General features: G+C 35.7%; 1 protein-coding gene across 2 annotated transcripts in view; it reads right to left on the minus strand.

Annotated features, from left to right (window-relative positions):
* Window positions 1-840: 840 nt before the first annotated feature.
* TRUB1 (TruB pseudouridine synthase family member 1) overlaps window positions 841-13,123 on the minus strand; it is a 31,111-nt gene continuing 18,828 nt past the window's right edge. For both annotated transcript variants that reach the window (XM_043476752.1, XM_043476751.1), the window contains 4 exons: window positions 7,867-7,939; window positions 6,316-6,455; window positions 4,201-4,257; window positions 841-3,422 (listed from right to left, as the gene is read on the minus strand). In XM_043476752.1, coding sequence (XP_043332687.1) covers window positions 3,163-3,422; window positions 4,201-4,257; window positions 6,316-6,455; window positions 7,867-7,939 — 530 coding nt within the window. In that variant the 3' untranslated portion in view covers window positions 841-3,162. The remainder of the gene's footprint in view (window positions 3,423-4,200; window positions 4,258-6,315; window positions 6,456-7,866; window positions 7,940-13,123) is intronic.

Raw genomic sequence — 13,123 nt, forward strand, 5'->3', positions numbered from 1 at the left:
TCAACATTTTAGAGTGCTTTTGAATTACAATTTTTCTGTTATATGCATCAACATATAAGGTAAATTACTTTCTTCCTTTGAAATAGAACTAATTAAATCTCTAAATGCCCATGGTAAGTCTGATACAAATTTCAAACTGGTCAGAGAGACAGAAAATGTACTAAAGATCTGATATAAAGCATTCTTTTCTTATGTAGTACAATGAATAATTTCTGATGGTGGATCTGGAATAGGTATTAATTTAAGTATTAAAGAAGAAAAGATCTAGTTAGGATAGGAAAGTGTTAAGTTTAGTTCTTATTCAAATTTTATAATTTTGAATTATCAGAGAAAAATTATATTATTTTAATGGTCATGGATCTTAAAGCTATAATAAAATAATTCTATGGCCAAGTCTGTTGACTTTTCAGACAATATTTTCCAGAAATATAAAAAAATTAAATATCAAAATGAAATGATCTGTATATTCCAGGTGGAAGCATTTTCAGAAATTTCTAACACATGTTTTCTTACAAATAAGACAACTTTATTATGACATGAAATACACAGGCACAGATATTTCTTTAATATTTTGACTAAAGTAAAAAAAATAAAGCAATTGGTACTTAAATACCAGATTCAGGAGAAAACTAATTTGTTTTATGGATGAGTCAAACTTTTTAGAGCATCTTGATCAGTTACAGCTGCTTATGAAAGTTAATAATGTTTTTAATTTTTAATAAATTTTAACTCTTCATACTCATAAATCTGGCAACTATAAAAGAATTCTTAAAATTAGCAAATTTAGTCAGTAAAAATGAAAAATGAAACTAAAATAAAAAAGACAACAGACCATGAAAATACTTCTACCACGTATTTACTGCACAAATAACTCACACAAATGTATAAAGAAACCATTAAGACATTTATTTATATAAGTGACAAAGTATATGAAAAAGTCACACAGAGGTAAATCGGCAATTTTGAACTCTTATAACTTACTAAATTAGCAACAATAACGTATAAAACCCCCACCCAAAGCTGTAAACTTCTGGTGAACTGATATACTCAAATGGTAACACTGTAAAATGTTACAACTCTCTGGGAAAGCAATAAGGCAAACTTATTAAGAACCATAAAACTGTTTATATTACTTCATTTAATAATTCCACTTCCAGGAACTTATCCTAATAAAACTGAAAATAACCTAAGAATTTAGCAATAGGGAAATGGTTTAAATAAACTAAAGTAAAAAGATTAAATAATCATTATCAAAACTAAATACAAATAGGCGAATAATATGAAATTAAAAAATAGTTAAAAAAAAGAGTAATACAAAATGAGTGTTCTGAAGTCACTGTATCAGGGTGGTGAGGATTATGGGTGACTTTTCCATTTGGCAAAATTTTCTTCAGTGTTTTCAATAAAAGAAAACGACCGGCTACCATTTCAGAAAGTCACTTGTCTTTTCAAAACATTTACACTCTTTACCATTAGCAAATTATACATGCCAAAATGTAAGTGAGGAACAGAGCCACGATGCCTCAGGCGCTTTCCATCCCTTACCAGGCAGTGTGTGAAGGCGTCCCGGACCCTGTCCCATTCCAACAGGAAGAGGCGACCACGGCCACCTTTGATGACACGAACTGCAGGCCCTAGCCACAAACTAGTAAAAGTTTCAATTCACACCTTTGTATGTCTGAAGTTTTATTTAAGGCATTATGATAACTAGCTCTTTTCCTTACAATTTTCTGTGTCATTTAAGAAAGTGCTAACATTTTCGTTCTAAAAATGTTGACAATACGCTGAAAGTGCTCTACTGAAGCATGTAACTTCTTAGACTGAGTTCATATTATGTTCACCACAAATACGACCATTTTTCTTTACATATTTAAAATTTAGAGGTTGGAGGTTGCGTAACAACTATCTTTGCAAGAAAGACAATCCATAAAAATCTAAAAATCCTTATTTGATGAAAATTTAACAACTCTTAACTTTGAAATTATATTTATTTGAATAAATGCAGTGGGATTTCAACAGACTGGCTGCATTATATATTGCTTTCCCATAACAAAAATATGAAGCACTCATTACACATGAAATTTACTCTTTTGGAATGTGACTGTTTTCAAAACTATGGTAAAGAGGGACATGGACCTGTCAGTAGGCCATTTGAATGAAAATGTTCGAGAACAACTGTTTTTCAACATTTAAAAAGACGGGATTAACTGCAAATACAGGGCAAAACTCAAAGTTTGTAAACATCACTTGAAAAAGCAAACTGCAAAAAAAAAAAAAAGCAAACTGCAAACAAAATACCAGGGGCTTGATACCCTAGAAAGAGGTGTAAATAAATACTAAAAAATAAAGAAAAGTTTTTAATTGAAGACACATTCTTTAGCTTAATTTTTAAAAATTAGGTTATTTAGTATATTGGCACAGGGTGGTCGACTGTACTGATTACCAGGAAAACATCTCATAGCTGCCAAAACATAAGCCATAGGAGCTGTCCTATGCTAATAGTAAAGTAGAGGTGAATTTATTTAAACATTTAGTCTTCTCTTTACATTCCATTAGTGGTAGCAGCAATAATTTGGTTCAGTTACAAATATTTATTATAAAAGTTTATTAGTTTCCAAGATCTAAACAAACACAGCTATTACCAAGATAAGTATAACATTATTAAAGAAATGTTCTTAATAATCATCAACTCTCTAAGACATAAGAGCTAAATAATGGCTTTTTCAAACATAGTTAAGGAGTTTCAATAACCAGAGCCACCAGGAAGCCAAAATAAAGTCAAAGAAACAAATATACATTCACTTCATGACACCAAAGAAACATGTAGCTCATTGTTTTTCCCCTCTGATTAGAAAATATGGTCAACTTTTTCATAGGAAAAGACTTTTTAAGAGAGATCAAAATCAAAAAGTTGCTTTTCCTGAATCCGATCTAACAGCATGACAACATTCTACAGTACAGCAAGAAATGAACAACTGCAGGGCTATTTATAATGTACAGCAGATAAATTGTGTACCATAGAAACCATCAATGATGGACATTTTTCTTCATGCAAAAAAAGAAAAAAACCCAGAGGTATCATTTGTCTTTTGCATGTAGCCTGTCATTCCGCACACAGGATTCAAATGTCAACCAGGAAATGATAACAATCCCAAGCCAGTCTTAAAGTGTCTTAATTACATCATCTTCTCCCTTTGTCTCATTCAGAGTTATATACTCACAGCTCAAAACTTGCTCATTAGACTCCTCAGGTTTTGATTTTTTAAGTGCCAGCTCTGCTGGGAGAAGAGGTGAGCACTGCTCGAGAGACTGTGCGATGTCATCAATCGTCCATCTGTCTTCGGGCAGGGCATGCTCCTCCAGGGTGAAAGGTCCCTGTTTGGTGCGCGTCAGCTCTAGCACATTGGCACAGGAAGAAAGTTCTGTGGCAACAAAACAGAAAAAGAAAATGCATGATAAATGATTTAGTATTTCATAGTCTTACCATTTTTCAAATGACTGAGGGACTCAATTCAAACCTTTCAAAACTACCCTAAATGTAAAGTTGTAATAATCCAAAATAATAACCAGGAGCCTTGAGATTAAGAAATGATTAAGTAGCCAAATAATATTTAATAGCTCATCTAATAAACTGGTTAAAGTCTAGATGGAACTGGCACTCACTTTCCTTATGTAACCCATGAAGCAACCCCCGGAGTAACTATTCCTCTCACTTTGCAGATGAGGTCATGAGGCCTGTCCCATGTCACCACAGCCAGCCAATGGCAGGGCCAGATCTCCAATTTCCCGGTTGTTAGTAAGACGATGGCTTCTAGGTTGTTTTAAAAAATCTGACGTATAGCAATGAAAAAAAATTTTTTTTTAAAGGAGTAATCTTTTCTTCTTGTACCTACTTTGAGTTAAAACATTTTATGCTTGAAAAAAAAATGCTGGTCCTTAGATTCACTATTCACATCTTCATTTTCTGTTCCTCTTTTTCTCTTCTCTCCCATTACAAGCATTTCACTGCAGCTATGGATGCTGCTAATTGTCTGCCATAAACCTAGAATGCTTTTAAGGCTGAAAGCACAGGCTTCATTACTGGCACAGTTCCTAAGGCCAGTCAGTACTCAGAGATATGAAAAACGGAAAATTCCTTTTTCCCATCAAAAAGGAATATTACTCTCTAAATGGTAATTCGTAATTCATATTTATGCTTACCTTTGCCAATGTCACTGACCAAGCTTCTGATATAAAAACCTCCTCCACATTCGACATCTGGAATGTTAACAGTGACATGGTAAATTGCTAAGCTCCTATGAAATCCACTTTACATAGAAATGATGCCCCTAAACAAATGTAAAAATGCACTATGTAAACAATCGAGTGATAAAATATTTATGTGCTAAAACATAAATTATTCATCTAGTAGCATATGTGTGTGTGAGACTGAAAAGTCAGAGTGTGGAGAAAGCAAATAGCAGAAACTCACAAGCAGGTCTTAAATTACATGGGAAGTCATATCACTCTAATACTTCAGCCTTGTGCATTTAATAGGTTTTAAATAGTTAGAAATCTCAGCTTTGCTATCATGAGCTGCAGACTTAAAAAAATTTTTTCAGATTTGCACATCTTGTTCATTTAAAAGGTTTCAAATGGTTAGATATCTCAGCCTTGCTATAATAAGCTGTAGATTTTTAAAATATTTCCAGATTTACATACTCGAAAAATACAACAAACAAACAAAAATTCCCTTTTCAGTGACAGGAATTATGTTTGGGGTAATATATTACACAGAAAACTCAGCATATTTAAATGTCCTTTCGGAAATATTCCTAAAAATAATCATGAAGTAACTTAAATCTACGCAATGTACCACTGACTACCGACTGCATGTCTAAACATCTTCTTAGCTTAGCCAGTATAATACAAGTTTATTGGTTAAGAGCAAGGCTCTGGATTATTTTTATTCATCCACAAGACATCCTGAAAAGAACTGTATTTCCATACAAAAAGACTATACTCCACCTGTTTCTAGCTTAGCATACAAATAAAGTTATTTGAGGGAATTAATCAAAACTCCCCACCTGGGTATTTTAATTTCTTTTTTCCCCCATCAGCTCAAGGTTGGGAGCCACTGCTGAGATTTTAAAAAATGAGCACCAGGACCAATGGAGGGGTACTACATTCTTGCACTATATTTGACTTTGATGAAAAGAGTCAAATGTGGCCTACTATAAACTCTAATGAACAAATGCAACTGGAAAAATTTGAGGTTTGTTCTTTTTTTTTTCACTTTCATAGATAATATCTGCTTTGCCAACACAGCTGCTGCTTTTTCATGGAACATAGGAAAATACTTTTTAGCATATTTGTTTCATTGTTTGTCTAATATTTTAGAATCAGGAAACTTAAGGAGTGATTTCCTAAAAGAATTGTACAAAACCCACAACCTACAGGAACTTACACTAAATAATAACGTCAAAAGGAGAAAAAAGAGCAACAAAGTTTAGAAAAAAAAGATTTGGGAAATTATTTCTAAAAGTCATCCTATTCAGAATGCACCAGGAAATTAAGAGCAGCGTCAATTTCAGGAAGCAGGATCAATTTCAGGGAGACTGAAGATTAAGAAGAAATACAGCTTTTGATTCTTCAAGACTCTTACACATTCAGGGCTTTAGCTAGGAGATCATAAAATTTTCAAACAATAGAAAAAGTCTTTTTGGGTTTTAAATTTATTTCAAATATGGATTATAGATAAATTCAAATTGTTAACTTGAATTAAACTTTACTACATGTCCAGGAATACATTTCTGCATTACCCATTATTCCTATATTTTCATGATCTTTAGCAGTAATTTGCTGGTGACAAAGAAAAATCACTCAACTTTTAGAATTTATTGTTCACAGACTGAAATGCACTGTTTTAAAAGGACAAATAAATGTCAATAAAAAAACTGAGTGTAAACTATCAGGTACTAGCCAAAATGAGAAACAAGTATTCATAAGACAATAAAATAGAAAATACAAAATCTTGAAAATATGTATTCCTTACCTACTCTTCTCTACAGAGATCCAAAGTATGTTATTTACAATTTTATAGTAAGATAATATAAGAAACTCAGATGACTTAGGACAACTCTGAACCCCTATATAGCCATAGGTATTCTCATCATATGTGTTGTCAGAAAGTTATTAACAAATTCTAACCTTCTTTAAAGTCCAATTTAAAAAAATTTCCAATATCCTCGGGATCCATTAAAGTTACAGAAAAGTAGCCAAATATAAAATAAAGTCACATGTAAATACAGATGATTTCCGATTTCTCCATCTTACCTAGTGTGAAAAATGGTGGCTGGAATTTCTGAAGGGAGAGACTGTATACAGTAACTGGCCTGGCAGGCTTCGCTTCTACTACGTCACCTCTCTTCATCAAAGTTGAAAGTCTCTGGCCATCTTTCTTTAATGCAGAATAGCTTGCAAAGTACAAGAGGGAGACAAAGAGAGAAGAAGGGAGCAAGAATAAAGAGAGATTGAGAAAGTGACAGAGAATAATTCCAGATTACAGCATGAAGAGAAAAGATGATTAGCAGCCCTTTCAACTGAAAATCATTCCAGGAATGAACTTTTTTTCCTTCTAACCTATTCCACACTGGTATCGGGGACAGAGTTTCTAAATATAATATCTTGGAGGCTAATACAGTTCATTCTGGCACTCAGGGAGCAATGTTGTCAAATATTCCTCTTTAACCATCTTCCTGGAGATGGTCTATTCATGTCTTCACTAGTCCTCATTCTGGGTAAAGGGAACAAGGCATCCGGTAGCAATGATCTCAGCTTTATTTCCTTGAAACAATGTATTTCCACTGTAATTATATTCATTTTCACATAAAAGTTACCAAACTGTTTCCAAAGAAAAAATAAGCAAATAATCTACTTAACAGCACTTAACTTTGTGTGATTAAGTATGATTAGTCCACAAAAAAAATCCTTGAACAATCACAGGGAAGAAAATCCTAAGACGATTCTTATAAACATAAATGTTTACTATATCTTAACAATAACGATCCAAAATAATGTTTGTTCAGATCCTGCTACAATTTTTAAGTCTTCCCATTTGAGGCAAAATTATAAAGAAACATTTCCCACAGACATTTCAGTGTTCTTAAAAAAATTAAGAGTTTTTTAAAAAACCAAAATTCTAAAAGAAGTTTTAGTAACATATCCTGACACATTCTATGCCATTAAAAAAAAAGGAAGCAATTTGCTTGAAATTCTAATGTGCACAAAAATATGGCTTAGGTGGGAAATCAATATACTTATACTTTTAATAAGTTATAATTCTCATCTGTTTCATTTGTTGCAGAGAATTGCGAAATATAAGATTCTGGGCCCAAAAAGAATGGTCCCAACACCTGACAGGAAGTGTCAACTGGACTCTAAAGCATACCTCTGATGCCTGTACCAGGTGGGACTGGTCCCTTTTCCTGCTATTCTGGGACAAGCAACATGTCTGCTGCTCTCCAGAACTGCCCTGATGACTACAGGTGGAATCAGAAAAACCAACAAACCCTCGAAGAGCACAGATGTCAGGCTGGGGCAATATCCAGGGACAAAGGAGACTACATCCCGTGTGTGTATGCGCTGTGCTCAGTCGTGTCTGACTCTTTGTGACCCCACGGACTGGAGCCCACCAGTCTCCTCTTAAAGACACCAGAGGCTCTGTATCCTATCTGAATCAGGGTCACCTCTCTTGACCAGTTGCTAGGTCTAAAACATGCCTTGCCATAAAGTAAAAGGAAGCCACTCTCCTTTTCTTCATTAGCGCGATGTCAGCCACTGGAAAATAAAATTAAACATTTATTCAAATTCAACAATTGAACTTACAGGGGAGGTACCTGCATTATATTCCCAGTGAATTTCTGTAGAATGCCTTCAATATCTTCTTGTGTTATTTTATCTGCCAAAAATGAACCAAAAAAAAGTGTGACTAAAACAATCACAGAAGTACATGTGCTATTTTCACAGTACTGACAACTCTGAAAATTAAAAAAAAAATTTTTTTCAACAAAGCACTTATTACATTATACATTTTACAGGTCAAATTCTACCTTGTTGAGATGGATAAAATACACAATAATGAGATAAAAGGGGGAAAGTCTTATACTGTCCAATATTAAGACTAAATTCAACTTCCTATGCTTCATTTTTTTCTCCATTAAAAAGAAAACAATCATTTTATGTGCATTTACTACAATCTCACTAGGGCCTTCAGAAAACCTGAGAAAAATGCTGCATTAGCTACAGAAATGGTCCTGCAGTGATCAAAAATGTGGTGATTAGAAAGTAAGTAGAAAAATACCCACAAAGCTATTTCTAAGCTTCTCCAGGGATCAGATATTATAAATAACTAAATAAGTTATTGAAAGCTATCAAGTACTAATCACATTTAAAATTTTACCTGATAGATTTCAAAACTGTTCTATGTATGGCATGGTATGAATTTTCTACACTCAACATGTTAACTTTGTCCCCAAATAAAGCTGTATTTATCTGTCTCCTTCCCTCCCTTCACTGCTCTTAGAATTTCAATCCCGAGTCTGGTCTCAAAAATAAGCCAGTGTAAGAAAGGAAATATATTGGGTAGATTTGGGTTTTGATATCATGGAAAATCTTAATGAACTTTTTGGCCAACCCAACACATAACAGAGATTTTATCTGTCTTAGTCATGTTTTCAGCTTTTGTTTGATACTCTTTCAAACAAAATGATGCAATATTAAAATACTGCTCTATAATTTTAACAACTGGAAACTAACACACTGAAATTCAATAGTTGGGATTTTCACATATAGATAACTATACAAATTTCATATTCAGTAAAAAAACTAGGTTACAGAAACATTCTATTACTTGTATAAGTTATAGTCAATGGAAAGAAATTAGTCTTTTTTTTCACTCTGTAGGAAATTTACTTGAACTTTTTATCCTGGTATATACATGTTGTATTTGATCTTCTTATTTAAACAATATTAAACAAAAACTAATTACTGTGTTTTGAATTACTGTACTAATACCAGAATAAAAATTAAAAGACAGCAAGGAACACTGTCCAGATTTTAATACCAGTGCAGCAAGAGAGCTTTAATCTCTGTGTGACCTTGATCCTTATGAGCTAAACATGAACAAAAGACCAGAATCTACTAGACTCAAACAGAGAACAGCTATACGACTCAAAAGAATAGCACCTAGCAGCTCCATACAGGTAGAGCTGAAATGCCCCTTTTGTTCAAATTGTTGTACAAACAGATGTATCTCATGATATGAAGGAGGATTTTTTTTCCATGAAAAATGTTTACTCTCTTGAAACATTAAGACACAATTACTGGTGATATTTTAGTTATGCAAGACTTCCAAATCTAGACAGCCAATGCTACCACCATGCTGGCAATTGCTCAAAGAAATGCCACTGCTGATAAAATTGCTACAGTTCATAATTTAGTCATCCATACATTTAAAAAATAAGACCAAACAGCTTTCTAGTTCCACCAAGCTGGTCTCTTTACTAACATTTCTGCCAAGGCCAATTCCCCTGTCCTGCTTGGGGGACTCTCTTTTACTGAAATTTTCCCACACAAGGTGACGAGATGTATTCTTTCTCATTCTACTCCTGCCATGGTGTCGCCTTCTCTGACTTAAGATCCTAGGCATGTATGGTTTTGCTGTTCATTCTGCAATTAATCATTCACAATTTTTAACAGCTATTTATTTTATGTGTGTGTGTGTGTGTGTGTGTGTGTGTGTGTAGGTATTATCTCACCAATGGAATTCTAATCTCCTAAAAGGCAAAGATAGCTTTTCTTCTTATATAATGCACACAATTAAGATGGTACTCGAGACATTCTTGTTGAATTTAATCTGCTGAGGAATAATAGAATCTCAAGGTCAAAAGAGCATTCCTAGTCACCTAGGAATCATTTATTTGATGCTTGAATCACCAAACAGAAAGCCTATGCAGCAAAAAAATCTTTTCATAAAATTCAATGGTTGCTCATGATTAAAAAAACAAACAAATGGCAAATTAGGAATAGAAAGCAATTTCCTTACTTTGATAAGAAAACTAAAAAGCCTATAGAAAAAATCTATAAAAATAAGGTACAAAAATTGCTCTTTCAGATAACAAGACTTATTCTAAAACTATAGCAATTAACATAGTTTGGTGTTAACACAAGGATAAACAGACCAAATGGAACAAAATAGATTCTAAACAAGCCCACGCTTATAAGATGCTTGATTTGTGATCCAAGAAACAAGGTAGTGGGGAAAAGTGCTGAGTGAACTGGATATTCATACAGAAAAAAACGGTAAGACTCTAGATGTAATGTGAAAGGCAAAGCAATAAAGCTGCCAGAATGTAGAAAAATATCTTAATGCTTTTGGCATGGGAAAAGTTTTCTTAAACAGGACGCTAAAAAATTAACCATAGACTAAAGTAAAACTAGGACCTTCTGTTTTCCAAAAGACGCAGCAAAGAGAGTTTTGTAAAAGATAAGCTACAGAGAAGACAGTATCTGTAACACACATGATCAAACAGAAGAGCATATATCCAGAGTTGGGTTTTTTTTTTCCCATAAAACTCATACAAATGAATCTTAAAAAAAAAGTGACTCAATAGCAAGGGAAAGAAGAAACAAAACAAAGAAATGGGCAAGAGACCTGGACAATAAACAAAGATGGCTTAGTACCCAAAAAACATATGATAAACTGCTGAATCTCACTGTGTGTGTTAGTTGCTCAGTCGTGTCCGACTCTTTGCGACCCCACGGACTGCAGCCTGCCAGGGATCCTCCAGGCAAGAATACTGGAATGGGTTGCCATTCCCTTCTCCAGAGACCCTTTCTGACCCAGGGGTCAAACCCTGGTCTCCTGCATTGCAGGCAAATTCTTTACGGTTTGAGCTGAATCTCATTAGTAATGAAATTAAAACCACAGTGAAACACCATGACCTACTGATCAGAATGGCCAAAACTAAAAACACTACTCATTATCATGTGTTGCCAAGGATGTGGTACAAGTAGAATGCTTATACACTGCTGGTAGAAATGCAAGGTTGTACAACCACTTTTAAGAATTACTTGACAATTTCTAGTATAGTAAAATATGTACTTACCCTATGACCCAGCAATTCCACTTGGGTATATATCAAAGAGAAATTACTGCACATGTCTACCAAAAGACAAGCATAAAATACACATAGCAGCTTTATTCATAAAGTCTCAATCTGGAGTCAACACAAATGTCTCATGACGGAAGAATATGTATGTATACACACACACATCTCTCTACATATTTTATACAGATGCACATAAATGTATGAGTGTGTGAATGCTAAGTCTCTTTAGTTGTGTCCGACTCTTTGCAACCCTATGGACAGTAGCTCACCAGCATCCTCTGTCCAGGGGGTTCTCCAGGCAAGAATACTGGAGTGGGTTGCCAAGCCCTCCTCCAGGGGATCTTCCCAACCCAGGGATCGAACCTGCGTCTCTTATGTCTCCTGAAATTGTAGGTGGCTTACCACTAATGCCACCTGGAAGCCCACATAAATGTATATGTACATATACGGGCTTCCCAGGTGGCGCTAGGGGTATAAGAACTCACCCGCCAATGCAGGAGATGTAAGAGAGGCAGGTTCAATCCCTGGGATGGAAAGATCCCCTGGAGGAGGGCATGGCAACCCACTCCAGTGTTCTTGCCTGGAGAATCCCCTGGACAGAGGCTTTGGTGGACTACCGTCCAAAGGGTCACAGAGTCAGACACGACTGAAGCAACTCAGCACACGAACATATATATACTTTTTCCACACAGTAGCACAGGCAAAGCTATACTATAGTTTTAGGATTATCAGCAAAGCGTTGGACATTAGAATAGTAGTTATATTTAGAAAAAAGAGATGTTGTAGTCACTGGGATGGGGCAGGAAGGGGGCTTCTAAGAATTTTTAATTTCTTCTTTTTTTAAGGATTTAAATTTATTTATATTTTTGCTGTGCTGGATCTTCACTGCTGCACACGGGCTTTCTTTAGTTGTGGCAAATGGAGGCTACTCTCTAGCTGCGGTGCGTGGATTTCTCACTGTGTGGCTTCTCTTGTTGCATGGGCTCTAGGGCGAGTGGGCGTCAGTAGCTGAGGCACGTAGGTTCAGTAGTTGCGGCTCATGGGCTCTGGAGTGTGGGTTCAGTAGTTCTGTCGCGAGGGCTTAGCTGCCCCATGCCATGTGGAATCTTCCCAGACCAGGGATCAAACAGGTGATCCCTCACCACAAGGTGGGTTCTTAACAACTGGACCGCCAGGGCAGCCCCTCTATTTCTTGACTAGACTGGGAGCCGCATGGATGTTTGTTGTGTGATAGTTCATTAAGTTGTAAACTTATACTTTCTTCACTTTCCTTTATTTGCATGATACTTTATAAGAAAAAAGTTTCAGTATAAACAAAAGGTACCACGGGATGACTGATACCCAGCTACACCCTAGCCCCAATATAGTGTGTGCCTTATTTGTTTAAATGACAACTGGAGACCCAATTCAACTTTTCAGCTTCCTCTAGGAAATGTGGGCAAGCCAGACCACAATCCAGGAGGAGCCACTCGCATCAGATACGTTAGTGGCATCCATTCGAGAAGACTTGGCAACATTCTATTACGGGACCAAGAGATGGTGGTGTTTGGAACAGAGGATTAGCAAGAGATGGCACTTACAGTTTATATTTCTTGCCTCCCAGTAATAAAGCCACAGGAGGCATAGAAAAAAGCTATTCCCATCACCAGAGCAGTAAGGCCTTCCCAGAAGCTTGGCTCACATCCAAGACAGCCTGGGAAGCCCACAGCCTCAATGTCCTGAGCAGATGAGCACACTGGAGCCGTGTATCCTCAGAGACACCGGCAGCTGTACCTGAAATGTAACACCTCACTGTGGATGAGAAAAGAGCAGCAGAAGAGAGGAAGATGCTATGCCTTTTCTGGGACTTCCCTGAAGTCTTTTCAACGCCTCTATCACCAGCCTAGTTTAGTCATACCCACTAAATACTTTATTCTATATGCCACGCATTGCTCTAAACACCAAAAACCAAGAGAGACACGGTCTCAGCCAAG

The sequence above is a fragment of the Cervus canadensis genome, chromosome 8, assembly GCF_019320065.1.
Source record: "Cervus canadensis isolate Bull #8, Minnesota chromosome 8, ASM1932006v1, whole genome shotgun sequence".
NCBI lineage: Eukaryota > Metazoa > Chordata > Mammalia > Artiodactyla > Cervidae > Cervus > Cervus canadensis.